General features: G+C 47.9%; 1 protein-coding gene and 2 pseudogenes across 1 annotated transcript in view; all 3 read left to right on the plus strand.

Annotated features, from left to right (window-relative positions):
- The first annotated feature begins 1,110 nt into the window (after window positions 1-1,110).
- SLCO2A1 (solute carrier organic anion transporter family member 2A1) overlaps window positions 1,111-19,745 on the plus strand; it is a 90,589-nt gene continuing 71,954 nt past the window's right edge. Inside the window, exon 1 of the mRNA XM_061421196.1 lies at window positions 1,111-1,513. Coding sequence (XP_061277180.1) covers window positions 1,418-1,513 — 96 coding nt within the window. The 5' untranslated portion in view covers window positions 1,111-1,417. The remainder of the gene's footprint in view (window positions 1,514-19,745) is intronic.
- Window positions 13,229-17,175, plus strand: LOC133250000 (KAT8 regulatory NSL complex subunit 2-like; annotated as a pseudogene).
- On the plus strand, window positions 17,109-17,797 carry LOC133254894 (KAT8 regulatory NSL complex subunit 2-like; annotated as a pseudogene).

Below are 19,745 nucleotides of genomic sequence, written 5' to 3' on the forward strand. Positions count from 1 at the left end.
GTGCTGTTGTGTCCAGGGTCCTGGGGCCACAGGTGGAAAGGAGAAGCCCCTGGACACAGACAGCCCAGACCAGACCCAGAAAGGCATCAATCAAGCCTTGGGTAGAAATAAGAGACCTACTTGGTCCATCTGTCCTGTGGCTCCTTGTCTTAGCCAAATCTCCCTGGGAATTGAGGAGCGTCTTTTCCTGGGAATAGGTGGGAGGGGGGATGTGTGTGTGTGTGTGGGGTGGCTTGAAAACGTTGGCTCTTCAAGAATGACAGGAATTAGGCAGCTGGAAAAACACCTCCAGAACTAAATTTCTTAGTGCAGCTGCTTTGGGCAGAACCTTCTTACCCTTCCCTTGGAAGTCTCACCTTCTTTCTCTTTCCAGCACTATGTATCTTGGTGGAAAAAATCTTAGGGAAAAAAAATTAAGCGTCTGTTCTATTCCAGCCCTGAAAAGGAGATCAGTGGGTGTACCCCGTTTGTCCACGGCCCCACTCTCACCGCTCCTCCCGACTCCCACCCTCCTGGCAACACTCCAGGCCAGAGCGAGCCAGGCTGACACTCGACAGCACCTCCAGTTTACCTTGGCTCGGGTCCAGCCCGGGGCGGCCCCCACTTCTCCACCTTTGTTACCCGGCCCCTCTCTAGTGCAAAGAGCAGTTTAAATATAAATCAGTCCTCGACACAAACAGAGCCTCAGCGAGTCTCAGAGCCATCACCGGAACTGAGAGCCCAGGTTTTCGGCGAGTGCAAACAAGCAGAGACCGGCTCTGTAAATCTCCCAGATCGCATCGGGAGGGGCGCGGAAGCTCCCCCTCCCTTCACAAACTTCGGCTCCCCTCCAACCACCCTGGCTCCCGTTGGTTCCCTCAGCGCCCCTCGCCCCCGCCTCCTGTCTTCCAGCCTCGTAGCCCTGCCGATCCCTTCTCTGGCCCCCTCGAGTCTGCGGGCCCGCGGCGCCCACCCTGCCACGCCAGCGCCCCGGGTGCCCCCACGCTCTGCAGCCGGCCGCTCCCCCTGCAGACCTCCCTCTCCCCGGCCCGCCACCCCCGCCCCCACCCTCCGGCGGGCGGGACCTTCTCGAGGGGCGGTCGAGCCTTGCGGGTCCCAGCCCAGCTGCGGACGCAGAGACAACTTCGGCCGGAAAGAGGTCAAGCGCCGCCGGCCACCGCGTCACACCTGTCTGAGGGGGCGGCGGCGGCCGGGCGGGGGCTCGCAGCGCCTTTGACACCGAAGGGAAAGAGGGAGGAGGGAGTGCGCGTTTCATCATCGGCGGCGGCGGCGGCCACTTATAAAACTTCTAGGCGCGCACCCTCGCGCTCAGTCTCCTCCGGCCACCGACACGGCGCCCGCCACCCGCTGGCCGCCCGCCCCAGCCCAAGCGCCCCGGCCCCGCTCTCCCGGCCTCCCGCCCCGTGCTGCCGCCTCCATGGGGCTCCTGTCCAAGCCCGGCGCGCGCCAGGGTAGCGCCGCCTCTACTGGCCAAGCCGGCTGCAATCCCCGCTCTATCTTCAGCAACATTAAGGTGAGCGGAGAAGCGGGAACGTCGAGCCCGAGCCGCACGGGGCGCACCGTCGGCGCGGTCCCGGCGTCGGTGCTGCAGGCGCCTGGGAGGCGCTGAGGGTGCGGGCGCCCACCCTCGCAGTCCCTCGGTCGGTGCTGCGCTCCCCAACGCATCTTTGCGGACCCCGCACCGCGGGCAAGGGGGCGCCCTGCCAGGCAAGCCGGTGCTGGCCGTGTGTGCGTGTGCGTGTGTGCATGCGTGTGTGTGCATGTGTGTATGCATGCGTGCGTGTGTGTATGTGTTCGCGTGCGCTTACTCACACGCCCTCCTCAGGGTAGGAAACGGCGATGCAAGTTACCTGCTTATTGGGCCAGCTCTATTCAGGTAGTCTTGGCACTAGGGTAGGGAATTGCCCAGTTCTTTGAACAAGAACATCTCCGGGACACGGTTTTGGGCTCCTGTGACAGTTACTTTGTTAAGGGCGTGGGCTTGGAAGTGCCTGGTCTGGCGCCTTGAGGGAACAGGCTGTGGTCCCTCTGAGATGAAGATCAGAGCCCGTTTCAGCTTGAGTGGGTGGCAGAAGAGCCATTCTCCACTATGCTTTCCTCGTCCCTGAGGGCGGCAGCCAGCGCGTGGGCTCTGCTACCTGATCGGGCTGCTGCCTGCAATGTTAAGAATTCCCCCGAGGCTGGCAACCTACACTGCAGCTCTTGGACCAGCTTTCCAGGTCCGGAACTAGCCCCCGGAAAGCAGCGGCTTTTGGTCTATGCAATAAAGTCTAGGCAGGTGCCTGGCAAGTTATGGGGAGTGGGTGAAGAAAAGCTGGGTGTAGGCAGTTGTGTGGTGAGGTTGCTTTCCTCCACTCACAGGTCCAAGAGGACTGGAATGATGGAATCCACACTCAGGCTTTTTTGCCTCTTCTGGGAGGGCAAAATGCACCTCCTGTGGTAAGGATGTGGGAGGTAGTGGAGCCCAGGTCAGGTTTCCTTGGAGTCAGGGCAAATGGTGCAGACAGGTTGTTTATGGCAGTCACACAGTCAGATTCGGGGCGGTAAAGCCTCCAGTGGTACAATTAAGGGGGACCCAGAACACACGAAGGGAGGATAAAGGTCTCTCTGGGCTGGTTTTGCATCCAAAAGAAAGGGATCTGGAGGTCACATTGTTAGCAATAGAGCTGGGCTCCCCACTCCTGCTTCTCTTCTTTCCCCATACCACACTAGGCTGAATTGATTCCATGGTTGGATGTAAGTAAGACAGAAATTTTGAGAGAGTTTAAAATAATACTCAAATCTCCTCACCTTTGGCCAGACCCTGATGAGAACACTGTGTGTGGTTTTGGTCCCATCATTTTAAGAAAGTTTAGAAAGGTTTCAGCAGAGAATTGTGGAAAAATTTGGTGTTTATAAACTAGGAATTGGGAGGAAAGGCCAGAGTAATCATCAGGTGGTCTGAAAAGAAAGAGGCCCAGAAGGGAGCCAGACTGAGGCTAAGTCCTCTATTTTCACCACTCGTAGTGTTGGGAGCAGGAGGGACAGCTCATGGCCAGGGTATCCCCAAATGAAATTGATCTGTTTAGACCCGCCCTGAGTCTCTAAAATAAATGAGTTTATGGCAGCAGTTTCTTTGAAGATCTATAAAAATAAGATAATTTATCACATGCTGATGATTTAGTCACACGTGCCCGAGGCCTGGGCCCAGGCCAATTGGCCTCCTTAAGACTCATACCAGTTAAGTTTTTCTGATCTCTGAAAACCAGAATTTTTTCAATCATTTCCTCTCTTAATCCATAGTAATTCTAAGGCCAGAGTTAGGAGCAGCTTCCACTTAGCTTCACTTACCAGCTTGAAAACAGGTAGGAAATTTGATATCTCAAGGCAAATCTGGGGGCTGGAATTCCATTAGTTAAACTCCCTGAAGCCTTTTCTTCCAGGGGACATTGCTGACATGTGGGGGCTTTGCGATTTGATGAGAGATTTCCTCCTCCCAATAAGAAGGTTGGTGGCTGCCCTGCACCTTCCCAGGGGGTGTGGACTGCACATGTCTTGTGACATGTGTGATATGAGAGGAACAAGGGACACCCAACCTAAGGACCCATCATTTTTCCAGGTTCCTCATTGTTGGGACAGATTGACCAATAGGCTTTAGGTGTGCATGTGTTTAGACGCTCAATCATGTCCAACTCTTTGCAACCCCATAGACTTTAGCCCGCCAGGCTCTTCTGTCCATGGGATTTCCCAGGCAAGAATGCTGGCATGGGTTGCCATTTCCTCCTTCAGGGGAACTTCCTGACCCAGGGATCAAATCCTCCTGCACTGGCAGACAGATTCCTTACCACTGAACCACATGGGAAGCCCAGTAGGCTTTATGACATTCCTGCAATACCCCACATACCATATGGTTTGGGAAAAGGCATGAAACAAGGGGACTAAGACCCAAGCCTCATGCCATCCCCTTACTTAACTAGGTGACACAGGAAAGCATTCCTGAGCCTCAGAGTCCTTAAGTGAAAAATACTGGGTAATATGAACAATGCATACCTCCCGAGGGCTGGTAGGGGAGGGCTTCCTAAGAATTATGTGGAAAGAGGCAGAGGAAACAGCTTTGTAAATCATGCTGGGCTTTCTGGTATTGGCATCACTGTGAGGTCAGTTCTTGCCTCAGCAAACAAGACTCAGCATACAAACGTCATTTCGGATCTATTATTCCACCAATTACACCTCATTCTGTGAGACACAGTTAATAGTTAAGAGAAACTGCCGTTTATAATAATAATATCCCCAAAATAACAATAGTAGCTAACAGCAACGGATCTGTCTGAATGTACTTGAACTATGGAAATAGTTTACCCACATGCAATCCTCATTACAGCTCTATCAACTTTATACTGTTACTGTTCCCATTAGTGATGAGGAAAACAAGGCTTTGTGAGGCTGGTCTCTTGGGTATGGATACATAGGAAGGGTGGTGTGTAGAGGAACCAGTAATCTGAGCCTCCGGAGTCAGAGCCCCGAGCCCTAACCCCTGTGTGCCTGGCCCTGTCTATTGCACGGTGCTGGTTAGCTCTGTATAAGCACGTGGAGATACCTTGGATGTACTTATTCCGAGCAGTCAAGGGTTTCCCCAGACTCTGGTGACACATCCAGTTGTAACCAGTGGCTGCAGCTCAGATGTGTAGAGGCACTAATAGGTTCAGATCTCTTCATTCTCCCTGGTCTCATTTCAAGAGCCTGGTGACTCTCAGGCGTGGGGTGAGTTTTTGGTGCCTCCTTCTGCAGGAGTCAATACAATTGTTATTTACTCTGGAGAGTCACTGTTGCTTCTGACTTGTGTGCATGCCTGCATAATTGCTCAGTTGTGTCCGACTCTTTTGTGACCCTGTGGACCGCAGCCCACAGTGTTAGTGAACAAAATCTTGTCTTTCGCTGCCCACTGAAGCCAAATAAAAATTACAGAGACAGAGTCTGGAGGATATAAAAAGGTGGCTTTAATCCTCAGCTGGCTGAGAGGGCAACATAGTAGGCTCATGCCTCAAGAACTGTGCCATCCCTCCTGAGGAGGGGCCTGGGGTTTATATGCAGTTAAGGGTCAGTGATGAGGAACAAAGGTGTTAGGATCTTGTCATCTTCCTCCTGCCTTGTTTCAAAAATAGCCGTAGGCTGGCTTCAGGTAGCCTCTGGCAGTCTGGTGGCCCAATAGTTGGGTTCATTGTGTATTTTTACTTGAGCCTTCTTTCTGATGCAGAAAAACTTCTGAAGGTTGATCTGCCAAGAGAGTGCTATAAAGGTGAACACCACATACAGGATGTAATTGGCATAGAACCAAAGGATAATAGGTGCAAAATGTAGCTTATGCAGAATTAGGGGGCAGAAAACCAAACTTATTTACAGACATGCAGAGTTAGGGGGCAAAAAAGCAAGCTTAGTTACAGAGTACAGATTAGGAACAGTTAAAAGTAAAAACTAGGAAAGTTTGGGACTGTTCACTGTTCTCTTTATCTTCTTTGTTCTCAGGAAAGAGAAAGAAAATCTCATTCCTCATTTTTCCTTTTCGCTGCAATACCAGGCTCCTCTGTCCATGGAATTCTCCAGGCAAGAATACTGGAGTGTGTTGACTTTCCCTCCTCCAAGGGATCTTCCCAACCCAGGGATCAAACCCGCATCTCCTGCATTGGCAGACAGATGCTTTAGCACTGAGCCACCTTGCTTACAGCATTCTTTTTTTTTTTTTTTTAACATGTAATGCTTTTTAGTAACATAAGGCTAATTAGAATGTTACTGAATACAAATTATAAACACATGTTTTTAGAAATAATTACTGTGTGTATTATATTTTTTAAACTTCTTTTCTTATTAAATAATTTTTAAATTAAGAAGTAGAGGACCTGCTCCGGAGAAGGCAATGGCAACCCACTCCAGTACTCTTGCCTGGAAAATCCAGTGGGCGGAAGAGCCTGGTAGGCTGCAGTCCATGGGGTTGCAAAGAGTCGGACACAACTGAGAGACTTCACTTTCACTTTTCACTTTCATGCATTGGAGAAGGAAATGGCAACCCACTCCAGTGTTCTTGTCTGGAGAATCCCAGGGACGGGGGAGCCTGGTGGGCTGCCGTCTATGGGGTTGCACAGAGTCAGACACTGAAGCGACTTAGCAGCAGCAGCAGAGTACCTGCTCACCAGCTATTGTCAGGGGGAGCAGTTCAGCATCCAGAACTCCTAAGCTCCAAATTAAGAACAGGTTCATTCAATGTTTATGGGGCACGAGTCGGGGAGGTGAGGGGAAATCTTGGTGGCTAACATATCCTAGCAACCTCAAAGAGATCTGTTGCTTCTTAAAATGAAACTTTTGGAGCCAAACTGGGGTTATCTTATAGAAGGAGTGGTTGATTTGGTAATTGCTGCCCACGAACTTTCACGCCCAGGGTCCCAGCCTAGCGAAATAATGGCTGTCCTGTCAGTGGGGGTGAAAGGCGGGGGAAGAACAGTGGGAAGAAGGAGATTTCACAGCTGGGCCTGAGTGGCTCTGGTGACTCCCCCCAAGTGAGGGAGGGATGCTTTGTTCTGGCCTGTGTCCATAATGTCCGGAGGCTTCTGACCCCCAGCCATGGGGCAGCAGCTTGGGCCTAACCTCTCAGTTTCCAGAGGAAAGTGCTACATCCCCACAACCTGCAATCCATGCCTGGGGAGACTCTGAAGAGAATCCCCTGGGCCAGAGAATGCCCTCATCCCCCTATGAGTTGACATGCTTTCCTTCCTGGGCTGTTTCTCTGACACAAGGGACAGCGTATGTTATTCTCTCCAGGGTGTCTGTCCCCTGAGAGGCCCACCTTGCTCTGCTTATGGGTGTGTTGGGGGTCGAGGAGGGAGAATTATGGGACTGGGTGGGGTGGAGGTCAAAGGTTATTCAGATCCTTTCCTCCTGTGACTGTGCCTCAAGCCCTTTCCTGGTTTTCATTTTGTCTCCTGGTGATGAATTTAACAAGTGGAAAGTGAAAGTGAAATTCGCTCAGTAGTGTCCGACTCTTTGCGACCCCATAGAGTATACAGTCCATGGAATTGTCCAGGCCAGAATACTGGAGTGGGTAGCCTTTCCCTTCTCCAGCGGATCTTCCCAACCCAGGGATCAAACCCAGGTCTTCCACATTGCAGGGGGATTCTTTACCAGCTGAGCCACCAGGGAAGCCCAAGAATACTGGAGTGGGTAGCCTATTCCTTCTCCAGCAGATCTTCCCGGTCTAGAAATCAAACCGGGGTCTCCTGCATTGCAGGCAGATTCTTTACCAACTGAGCTATCAGGGAAGCAAGTAGAAGAAGGATTTATTTTGAAATAATTACAGATTCATAGGAAAAATGGTGCTGAGAGGACCTATGTACTTTTTACCTGGTTCCTTCCAAGGGTTTCACCTTACATAGCTGCAATGTAAGACCAAAAATAGGAGAGTGAGATTGCAGTAATGTGTGAGTATAGTTCCAGGCCATTCGATCATGTGTACAGGTTCAGGGAACTGCCATCCCTCTGCTTTAAGACTGTCCCATTGCCACCGAGATCTCCTTCTGACAACCCTAATGTTCTCTAGCACTGTAACTTTGTCATTTTGAGAACATGATATAAATGAATCATGAAATATGTGTGTGACCTTTTGAGACTGCTTTTTTCATTCAGCATAATGCCCTTGAGATCATTCCAAGTTGTTCCATGTATCAATAGTTTGTTCCTCTTTATTGCTGAATACTGTTCCATGGCATGGATGTTATCATGATTTGTCCAGCCATTCACCTACTGAAGGACATCTGGATTGTTTCCAGTTTGGGGCTATTACAGATAAAGCTGCTATGAACAATCATGTATAGATTTTTGTGTGGGCATAAATTCTCATTTTGTTAGGGTAAAAACCCTAATGCTGGGAAAGATTGAAGGCAGGAGGAAAAGGGGATGACAGAGGATGAGATGGTTAGATGGCATCACTGACTCAATGGACATGAGTTTGAGACAGCTCTGGGAGTTGGAGATGGACAGAGAAACGGCGTGCTGCAGTCTCTGGGGCCGTGGAGTCAGACACCACTGGTCGACTGAACTGAACTGAAAAACCCAGGAGTGCATTTTCTGGGTTGCATGGTGGTTTCCTGTTGACTTTTTTTTCTTAAAGAAACTGCCAAACTATTTTCCAGAGTGGGTATAACACTTTACATTTGCACTTGCAAGGTTTGAGAAATTCAGTTCCTCTACTGAATTTGATGTTGTTACTGTTTTTTATTTTAGCTATCCTTTTTTTTTTTTTTTGAAAGAATTCCTCCCCTACAGAAGGGCACTGCCTTCTGTAGTGAAAATAAACTGGAGGACCCCATTTTTATACAACAATAGAATGTCAACACTGGCCAGAACCTCCTCCAAATGAAAAAGGGACCCAGAGAGGGGTGGTGACCCCTGCAAGGTCTCAGGGAAGTAGGAGTATTTTAGCTGTTTGAATTGGTGTGTAGTGAGATCTCAGTGTGGTCTTTATTTGCCTTTCCCAATTGGCTGGCGCTGTTGAACATCTTTTCATGTGCTCATTTGCCATGTGTATACCCTCTTCAGGCTTCCCTGCTGGCTCAGTTGGTAAAGAATCCGCCCACAATGCAGGAGCCCGAGGTTCAATCCCTGGGTTAGGAAGATCCTGTGGAGAAGCAAATTGTAACCCACTCCACTATGCACGCCTGGAGAATCCCATGGTAGACAGAGGAGCCTGGCGGGCCAGAGTCCATGGGGTTGCAAGGAGTCAGACACGACTGAGCGACTAAACAGCAACAGCAGCAATACCGTCTTCACTGAAATATGTGTTCATATATTTTGTCCCTTTTCTTATTGATTTTTGAATTATTGTTTTGAGACTTTTTTTTTACATAAATGAGATACAAGTCCTTCATCGGGCATATTGTTTGCAAACATTTTCTCCCAGTCTGTAGCTTTTCATCCTCTTAGCAGAATCTTTCACAGAGAAAAAGGTTTTGATTCCAATAAAGTCTAATTTATCAATTTTTAAACTTATGGATCCTGCTTTTATTGTTGTCTAAAAACTCTTCACCAAATCCTAACTCATAAAAGAGAAATCCTGTGTTTCTTCTAAAAGTTTTATACGTTTTTTTTACATTTCAATCTGTGACCCATTTTGAGTTAATTTTTTGTATAGGTGTGAGGTTTAGGTCAAGGTTTCATTGTTTTGCCTGTGGTTAGGAACAAATAAATGGTTCCTACACTGTCTATTGACAAGACTGTCCATACTCTACTGGATTGCCTCTGAGTCTTTGTCGAAGATCAGTCGGCCATACTTGTGTGTGTCCGTTCGGGCTTTTTCATCATGCTTCATTGATATATGTGTTTATCTCTCTGCCCACACCACCATGTCTTGATTACTGTAGCTAAACAGCAAGTCTCACTGTCAGGTTAAACTTGACTTTCATCCTGCAATGGTATGATTACCGAATCTTATCACCCACTCAGTTTCCCTTCTCCTTTGCCTTTTACGAAGAGTTAAGAGCAGATTCAAAGCTTGCTTTTAGTAACTGGATGGAATCTTATGTATTTACATGCTCCAGCTTTTCTTCTGGCTTGAGCTGAATGGTTGTCTTTTCCCTTGAATTTGATTTTTCAGTATATGTTTCTAAACTTTTTCTATTCGTAATAACAGCCCCGCAAAGGAGGTATAAGCATTTCCATTTCATGCTTGAAATCTAGGTTCATCCAAGGCCACATATCCAGTCAGTGGCAAAGCAGGAATTCCCACAGGTGTCAGCTCACTCCAACCCCCTCCTTCCCATGGCCACAGAATGCCTCTCAGTTCCAGATACTCTTGTCCATGAACATTTGGGTCTGAGCTTAGTGATCTCTGAGGTCCTTTTAGGTTCTCAGATTCCCACCTCATGCTAACAAGTTGCTGATTGAGATGAAACCAGGAGTAGGGCCAGATGGATCTGAGCTTTGCTGGCAGATCTGCTCTCAGTTCAGTTCAGTTCAGTCACTAAGTCGTGTCCGACTCTTTGCAACCCCATGGACTGCAGCACGCCAGGCCTCCTTGTCCATCACCAACTCCCAGCGTTCACTCAAACTCATGTCCATCGAGTCGGTGATGCCATCCAACCATCTCATCCTCTGTTGACCCCTTCTCCTCCTGCCCCCAATCCCTCCCAGCATCAGAGTCTTTTCCAATGAGTCAACTCTTTGCATGAGGTGGCCAAAGTACTGGAGTTTCAGCTTCAGCATCAGTCCTTCCAATGAACACCCAGGACTGATCTCCTTTAGGATGGACTGGTTGGATCTCCTTGCAGTCCAAGGGACTCTCAAGAGTCTTCTCCAACACCACAGTTCAAAAGCATCAATTCTTCAGTGCTCAGCTTTCTTCACAGTCCAACTCTCACATCCATACATGACCGCTGGAAAAACCATAGCCTTGACTAGAGGGACCTTTGTTGGCAAAGTAATGTCTCTGCTTTTCAATATGCTGTCTAGGTTGATCATAACTTTCCTTCCAAGGAGTAAGCATCTTTTAATTTCATGGCTGCAGTCACCATCTGCAGTGATTTTGGAACCCCCAAACATAAAGTCTGACACTGTTTCCACTGTTTCCCCATCAATTTCCCATGAAGTGATGGGACCAGATGCCATGATCTTTGTATTCTGAATGCTGAGCTTTAAGCCAACTTTTTCACTCTCCACTTTCACTTTCATCAAGAGGCTTTTTAGTTCCTCTTCACTTTCTGCCATAAGGGTGGTGTCATCTGCATATCTGAGGTTATTGATATTTCTCCCGGCAATCTTGATTCCAGCTTGTGTTTCTTCCAGCCCAGTGTTTCTCATGATGTACTCTGTATATAAGTTAAATAAGCAGGGTGACAATATACAGCCTTGACGTACTCCTTTTCCTATTTGGAACCAGTCTGTTGTTCCATGTCCAGTTCTAACTGTTGCTTCCTGACCTGTATACAGGTTTCTCAAGAGGCAGGTGAGGTGGTCTGGTATTCCCATCTCCTTCAGAATTTTCCACAGTTAATTGTGATCCACACAGTCAAAGGCTTTGGCATAGTCAATAAAGCAGAAATATATGTTTTTCTGGAACTCGCTTGCTTTTTCCATGATCCAGCGGATGTTGACAATCTGATCTCTGGTTCCTCTTCCTTTTCTAAAACCAGCTTGAACATCAGGAAGTTCACGGTTCATGTATTGCTGAAGCCTGGCTTGGAGAATTTTGAGCATTACTTTACTAGCTTGTGAGATGAGTGCAATTGTGCGGTAGTTTGAGCATTCTTTGGCATTGCCTTTCTTTGGGATTGGAATGAAAACTGCCCTTTTCCAGTCCTGTGGCCACTGCTGAGTTTTCCAAATTTGCTGGCATATGGAGTGCAGCACTTTCACAGCATCATCTTTCAGGATTTGAAATAGCTCAACTGGAATTCCATCACCTCCACTAGCTTTGTTCATAGTGATGCTTCCTGAGGCCCATTTAACTTCACATTCCAGGATGTCTGGCTCTAGGTGAGTGATCACACAATCGTGATTATCGTGGTCGTGAAGATCTTTTTTGTACAATTCTTCTGTGTATACTTGCCACCTCTTCTTAATATCTTCTGCTTCTGTTAGGTCCATACCATTTCTGTCCTTTATTAAGCCCATCTTTGCATGAAATGTGTTCCCTTGGTATCTCTAATTTTCTTGAAGAGATCTCTAGTCTTTCCCATTCTGTTGTTTTCCTCTCTTTCTTTGCACTGATCACTGAGGAAGGCTTTCTTATCTCTCCTTGCTATTCTTTGGAACTCTGCATTCGATGCTTATATCTTTCCTTTTCTCCTTTGCTTTTCACTTCTCTTCTTTTCACAGCTATTTGTAAGGCCTCCCCAGACAGCCATTTTGCTTTTTTGCATTTATTTTCCATGGGGATGGTCTTGATCCCTGTCTCCTGTACAATGTCATGAACCTCAGTCCATAGTTCATCAGGCACTCTGTTTATCAGATCTAGGCCCTTAAATCTATTTGTCACTTCCACTGTATAATCATAAGGGATTTGATTTAGGTCATACCTGAATGGTCTAGTGGTTTTCCCTACTTTCTTCAATTTAAGTCTGAATTTGGCAATAAGGAGTTCATGGTCTGAGCCACAGTCAGCTCCTGGTCTTGTTTTTGCTGACTGTATAGAGCTTCTCCATCTTTGGCTGTAAAGAATATAATCAATCTGATTTCGGTGTTGACCATCTGGTGATGTCCATGTATAGAGTCTTCTCTTGTGTTGTTGGAAGAGGGTGTTTGCTATGACCAGTGCATTCTCTTGGCAAAACTCTATTAGTCTTTGCCCTGCTTCATTCTGAATCCCAAGGCCAAATTTGCCTGTTACTCCAGGTGTTTCTTGACTTCCTACTTTTGCATTCCAGTCCCCTATAATGAAAAGGACATCTTTTTTGGGCGTTAGTTCTAAAAGGTCTTGTAGATCTCCATAGAACTGTTCAACTTCAGCTTCTTCAGTGTTACTGGTTGGAGCATAGGCTTGGATTACCGTGGTATTGAATGGTTTGCCTTAGAAACGAACAGAGATCATTCTGTCGTTTTTGAGATTGCATCCAAGTACTGCATTTCGGACTCTTTTGTTGACAATGATGGCTACTCCATTTCTTCTAAGGGATTCCTGCCCGCAGTAGTAGGTATAATGGTCATCTGAGTTAAATTCACCCATTCCAGTCCATTTTATTTATTTATTTATTTATTTATTTATACCTAATAGCTCCTTTTTATTTATTTATTTTAATTTTATTTATTTATTTATTTTTTAAATTTTATTTTATTTTTAAACTTTACAATATTGTATTGGTTTTTGCCAAATATTGAAATGAATCCGCCACAGGTATACATGTGTTCCCCATCCTGAACCCTCCTCCCTCCTCCCTCCCTCCAGTCCATTTTAGTTTGCCGATTCCTAGAATGTTGACGTTCACTCTTGCCATCTCCTGTTTGACCACTTCCAATTTGCCTTGATTCATGGATCTGACATTCCAGGTTCCTATGCAATATTGCTCTTTACAGCATCGGACCTTTCTTCTATCACCAGTCACATCCACAGCTGAGTATTGTTTTTGCTTTGGCTCCATCCCTTCATTCTTTCTGGAGTTATTTCTCCACTGATCTCCAGAAGCATATTGGTCACCTACTGACCTGGGGAGTTCCTCTTTCAGTATCCTATCATTTTGTCTTTTCATACTGTTCATGGGGTTCTCAAGGCAAGAATACTGAAGTGGTTTGCCATTCCCTTTCCAGTGGACCACATTCTGTCAGACCTCTCCACCATCTAAACTGCCCGTCTTGGGTGGCCCCACACGGCATGGCTTAGTTTCATTGAGTTAGACAAGGCTGTGGTCCGTGTAATTAGATTGATTAGTTTTCTGTGCTAATGGTTTCAGTGTGTGTGCCCTCTGATGCCCTCTTGCAGCACCTACCTCTTACTTGGGTTTCTCTTACCTTGGGCGTGGGGTATCTCCTCACGGCTGCTCCAGCAAAGCGCAGCCACTGCTTCTTACCTTGGATGAGGGGTATCTCCCCAGGGCTGCCCCTCCTGACCTTGAATGTGGAGTAGCTCCTCTTGGCCCTCCTGCGCCCACGCAGCCACTGCTCCTTGGACGTGGGGTTGCTCCTCTTGGCCTCCGTCCTGCTCTGAAACCTGGCAAAAGAGGAGGATGTGGGCTCATTGGGTTGTCTGCAATTAATCCCAGCTCTCTTTGTTTAGAGGACCTTGATTCCCTGGAATGGATTAAATTTGATCAGGAGTGATGGATGAAACCAAGGCCCAGAGACTCAGACTACACTGCAGGCTGGATGGATGGGATGATGCTGTGCAGTGATCAGCCCTCTCACCATCTCCCCGGCCTTGTCACCTTGCTGGGTGGAGGTGCAACCGAGGCTGTGGGTTGAGCAGAGAGCACCAGCTGGGGCAGTAACCCGAGGACTGTGACCTGTGGGACACTCAGTCTGGTCAGCATCGGCACTGACCCCTACAGGGTTGACCTCTGCCTCTAGAAATGTGGGAACATTAACCCTTTCTTGAAGATTTAGTGTGTACCCAAGTCCTTTAGGACCCTGAGAGTCCCGATGATGAGTTTTGTTTACCCAAACATCAGCCTTAACTATATATGTTCTGAAGTGTGTCCCATCCAACACCCTTGGGAGGTGCTGGCCTGGAGCACAGAAGGCCTCAGTTAAAATGCAGATGGCACCAGGGGAACTTCAGTAAGCTAGTGGCTGGCCCTGAATTCTAAAGGAGTGACCAGATCTCCACACTGGAGGAGGACAAGGGGATGAAGGTGGGCTCTGGAGATGTGGTTTAACTAACAGTGATTATTACATTTCTGTGTTAGTTGACATTTTATCCTAGAATCAAGTGAATTTTATATTTTTCTCCCACACAATGTATCTGTGTGCTTCCAAATAATATGTTGTGTCTACCTCCAAATGTTGTAGTAACGCTGATGTTCCAGGAAGCCACACCATGTTTGGCTCAGGTCGTCCAGATGTGACCCCAGGTAAAGTTTGGGAAATGATACCCCAGGCCTCAAGTTAGAACTGGTTTATGTGATTAACTCACTCAGCCAGCTTGTTGGGCATGGAGGGAACGATACCTAGGAAATGTCAATGGGACAGGTATGGGGTGCAGATGCAGGCAATTCCTGGGCTGAGCCCATGGGACACCCCAGGAGAGGAGCTGGCTAGAGGGCGCATGAGGCCCCATGGGCTTCGGGAGAGGGGGTGCCTGGTTGGGGGCAGACAGCAGGCAGCAAGGGCCACACTGGTCCTGCCCCACTGGCTGCCTGAGAGATTGCAGGATGAATTAAACTGTTTTAGAAGTCCTTCCTGCCAGAGTCCAGGCCCTTATGAAATTGCCCTGCTTTGCCTTCTATTCACAGTGCATTTGAGGGAAGTGGGGGGAGCTAAGCATCACTCGCTCACAAGCCTGTACAGCATGTCTACGGTGGAGGCACGTCCCCAGACGTCACTGGTTTCACTCAGCTCCTTAAGAGGCCCCCATGTTTCCAAGAAACAATGATCTGTAGCGCCCTGCCTCTCAGTGTGATGCACGGCCTCAATTTGTGTAGGACCGAGGGGGTTCCCAGCATGTAGACTTTCAGTTTTTTTTATATATATAAATTTATTTTAATTGGAGGCTAATTACTTTGCAATATTGTATTGGTTTTGCCATACATCAACATGAATCTGCCATGGGTGTACAAGTGTTCCCCATCCTTCAGTTTTAAAACTGAAGATGTTCTGGGCAGATGGGGATAAGTTGGTCACCCCACTGCCTCCCTTGCTGTGACATTTTACAAGAATGGACTTCCAGCCCCTGACTATAGGGTGGGAGAGGAGACTATGGCAGGTCAGGGATGGTACCCAGGATGGAAATAAGCCTCACGGCAGGAAGGAACTGGAGGCTTCCAGGAGAAGACGGGTGGTAGGGCCCACTTCTCCCTCTTGTTTGTACGTGGAAGTCCTCCGGTCTGGCCCTGCCTTCGTTGCCCGTTATGACTTGTACAACATTTTAAACTTACTGTGTAGAATCCATACAAGTAATGATAAACCTGAGCTATAGAAACACAGCGCCAGAATGGAGCGGCGCAGCGGCAGAGGTTTCGGTATGACCAGGATGCAGATCCACATGTTGCTAACCGATCGAGTGAGGATCACCCCAGTGCCCAGGGCTCAAGAGCCCCTGTGCTGTTCACTCATTCATCGCCCATGCTCGCAACCTTATCTGGTGGGGCAGGAGTTTTGCTCAGCATATCCTCGAAGACAAGAATGCGCCTTGCAAGAGGCGAAAAATGGAAAAAGATGTCCCAGTGCTGCCCTAAAGCCTGAGAAGAAAGATGGGGTGTCCTTCTGTGCTGAACATGCCCGTGGGAATGCCCTGGTTCTTCATGCTCAAGCGAAGAAGACCAGTCCAGGGCTTGTGGGTGAAGCATTCTTGTGCCAGCTGAGCTCACATGCTGGGACAGAGCTGGGTCTTAGACTCCAAAATGTAGCTGCAGTGAGGCCAGCCAAATTTCGAATGTGCTGGCGTCTACATAGCTGAAGAAGTGGCCTTGATTATGCGTGAGAAGCTTATTTGTTTGCAATTTTTGTGCACTGACCAGGTCAGGAAGCAACAGTTAGAACTGGACATGGAACAACAGACTGGTTCCAAACAGGAAAAGGAGTACGTCAAGGCTGTATATTGTCACCCTGCTTATTTAACTTATATGCAGAGTACATCATGAGAAACACTGGGCTGGAAGAAACACAAGCTGGAATCAAGATTGCCAGGAGAAATATCAAAAACCTCAGATATGCAGATGACACCACCCTTATGGCAGAAAGTGAAGAGGAACTAAAAAGCCTCTTGATGAAAGTGAAAGTGGAGAGTGAAAAGGTTGGCTTAAAGCTCAGCATTCAGAAAACAAAGATCATGGCATCCGGTCCCATCACTTCATGGGAAATTGATGGGGAAACAGTGGAAACAGTGTCAGACTTTAATTTGGGGGGTTCCAAAATCACTGCAGATGGTGACTGCAGCCATGAAATTAAAAGATGCTTACTCCTTGGAAGGAAAGTTATGACCAACCCAGACAGCATATTGAAAAGCAGAGACATTGCTTTGCCAACAAAGGTCCCTCTAGTAAAGCTATGGTTTTTCCAGTGGTCATGTATGGATGTGAGAGTTGGACTGTGAAGAAGGCTGAGCCCCAAAGAATTGATGCTTTTGAACTGTGGTGTTGGAGAAGACTCTTGAGAGTCCCTTGGACTGCAAGGAGATCCAACCAGTCCATTCTGAAGGAGATCAGCCCTGGAATTTCTTTGGAGGGAATGATGCTGAAGCTGAAACTCCAGTACTTTAAGGGCCACCTCATGCAAAGAGTTGACTCATTGGAAAAGACTCTGATGCTGGGAGGGATTGGGGGCAGGAGGAGAAGGGGACGACAGAGGATGAGATGGCTGGATGGCATCACTGACTCGATGGACGTGAGTCTGAGTGAACTCCGGGAGTTGGTGATGGACAGGGAGGCCTGGTGTGCTGTGATTCATGGGGTCGCAAAGAGTCAGACATGACTGAGCGACTGAAATGAACTGAACTGAACTGTATTGACCAGTTTAAATGGCTTCAGCATCTGCTCAAAGAGAAGAAGCAATGTTACATAATTACAAAGTGGAACATGCAGCTCTAGGTAGTCTCGTGAGTGGCCTGGAGAGACTTCTGGCCAAAGAACGAGAGAAGTTAAAGCATCTAAAATGTCTTCAGTGGTATTGTCAGCGCTGTGGAGTGGAAGCCTTACCACACAGGCAAGCCGAAGGAGCGCAGAAAGCTGGCCGCACACAGTGCTGCCTGACAGGCTCATACCACTTGCTCCATTCAGAGGTGCTTGGTCTTTGTGGATTCCAGTGACCGGACACTGCCTTACTTCTGTATGTCAGGGCACAGATCAGGCTCTCTTCAATGCTGCCAGGGGTGTGAACAGGTACCGTGCAACAAACCAGTTCCCATCAGCCATTCTGAGGCTCCTTTTTGCTGCCCACTGCATTTCAAGTTGCCTCAGACGTATAAGCCCGAGCTGTGGGTGATGGTATGCAGTGCCCTCCCTCACCCTTGCGTTTTGACCCTTCACTAACCCTTGAAGATCATCTGGTGAAAGAAATTGCTGAAGGTCCAGTGGACATTTTGGGCCACATGCAGATTGCTGGAGATGGGTGCTGATCACAGGGATCTCAAAATTCTGAGACAGCCTCTGCAACCATTGCCTCAGAGTGTCCAGAACCCACCCGTGTCAGTTGATACTGTGTTTTGGAAACCAGTTGACTTTGGGGGATTTGTATTTCCCATTCTCTAAGGCAGTATTTCTGACCCTCTCTCACTAAAGGACAAGCCAGGCTACCTTGTTTTTCTTCTGGTTTATTGAATGCTATATAGTCTAACCAAATGTTGGGGGCAGGGGCCAATAGTGTCTTTAAATTGTGATGTTTTCCCACTCTAGGCAAGGAAGAGAGTAGGTGATTCCTGTCATAGCTGCCGAGATTGGAGCTGTGCCTAAGGGGAAAGGGATTTTTGTAATGCTCTTTCCCAAGTCTTGGGATAGCGATAATCCCAGTGGCTCGTTATCTCTGTCTAGCAGCCTATATTTTAGCCTTTCCTCACCTTTTCCCTAATCGAGTAATCTGAAGCTCCTCTCCTCAGTGATCTCTGACCTATAGCCTCAGAAAATAGCCCACAGGACTGGGCCCTTCTTAACCATCCATCTTGCTTCTAAACTATGTAAATTTCTGTTGTGGCTATCTTATGTAAGATGCAATAAAAATATTATATATAGTTTCTGTTAAATGTTAAAATGTTATATTTATATTTATATATATATATATATGAAGGAAACACAGTGCCCTTTGCCCTTTTCAGAATTACTGAATTTCAGAATTGAAAGTGATGCGAAAGCTCATGTGTTCAAAGAGGCTGGAATCTTCCTGGCAATGTCCTTGCACAGCCCCAGTGATGGGGACCTCACCACATCACAAGCAGGCCCAACAGCTGTGGCCCCACAGGCAGTAGGCAGCTCTCTCCCATGTGGGGTCATGTCTGCCCTTCTATGTCTATCCCCTGGAGACAATCCAGCAGAGCCCCTCTTCCTGGTCACTTTCCTCACTGTGTCTGATAGAAGGGCAATCTTCCTTCTCCCACAGGTCCTTCTAACTGGGTTGAAACAGAAAGCCCCAGGGGCCTGGGATACCCTCTTTAAAAACCTGTTTGGCCCTGAAGGTGGGCCTTGCTGAGGGGCAGATGTGGCCTCCAACTGCTCTTGTCCCGGGTCACAGAGCTGTAATCAGAACCTCACTGGTTCTGGTCATCACTCACAAGGAGGTCTCAGGCCCTGTGGAGGCTGGTGGGCCTGGGATTTCCTGGAACCAGCAAAAATCTTCCTATGATGGGCATCCTCACCCCATCAGGCCCTGCCAGTTTGTTATGCCCTCAGGAGCCCAAGGCCTACTCACAAGCTGCCTTCTCTCCACCGTCTTCTCTTACTTCTCCCTGACTTGGGAGCTCTTACGGAGAATCCTTGCCAAGCATGGAAGAACCCTGGAAAGGTCGTTGGGTCCATTCTCCAGGCTCCAGCTGGGCAACATCTCTCTGGAGCAAGTAGACGAGGGGCTTGCTGGGACCACACTCCTTGACTTTATCACAAGGGAGTGGGACAGAGACCCTTACGGAGGGCATCTGCCCTAATGCCAGTGGGAACACTCCTGTGGATCCCTGCCTGTACCCTAGACTGCACCCCCACATCCTACCCACCCATGGCCAAGCCAAAGTGATGTAGAACTGGCCTTGCTAGTGGGCCATCTGCAGCCCTGGACTTTGTCGCTGACTTGGACAAGTGAGCCTCAGGGCCGTGGCTGCTGTTGGGACGCTGCCCTGCTGGACTCGCTGCTGCTCCATCCTCCCTGTCCCGGGAAAGCTTGGGTCCCATGAGTCAACCTGTAAGTTTAATACACAAACATGTATGTACAGTTCATAAGGAGTGAAGAGGATATGCCTGAACAAAGGTAGTTCTCTGAGTGGGAAGCCTATAAATGGTTTTGTTCTTCCTCTTTGTGACATTCTGTGTTTTCCATATTTTTACAATAAATGTGTCCCGCATTTATAATTAGAAGAAACTACCAATTAAAAGCCCTGAAGTTTGTGATGATACCCTCATACCCACCTTTGCCTGGTGCAGTGAGGTCTGTCATTGTGGTCT

Source organism: Bos javanicus, chromosome 1, assembly GCF_032452875.1.
Source record: "Bos javanicus breed banteng chromosome 1, ARS-OSU_banteng_1.0, whole genome shotgun sequence".
In the NCBI taxonomy this organism is placed as follows: Eukaryota; Metazoa; Chordata; class Mammalia; order Artiodactyla; family Bovidae; genus Bos; species Bos javanicus.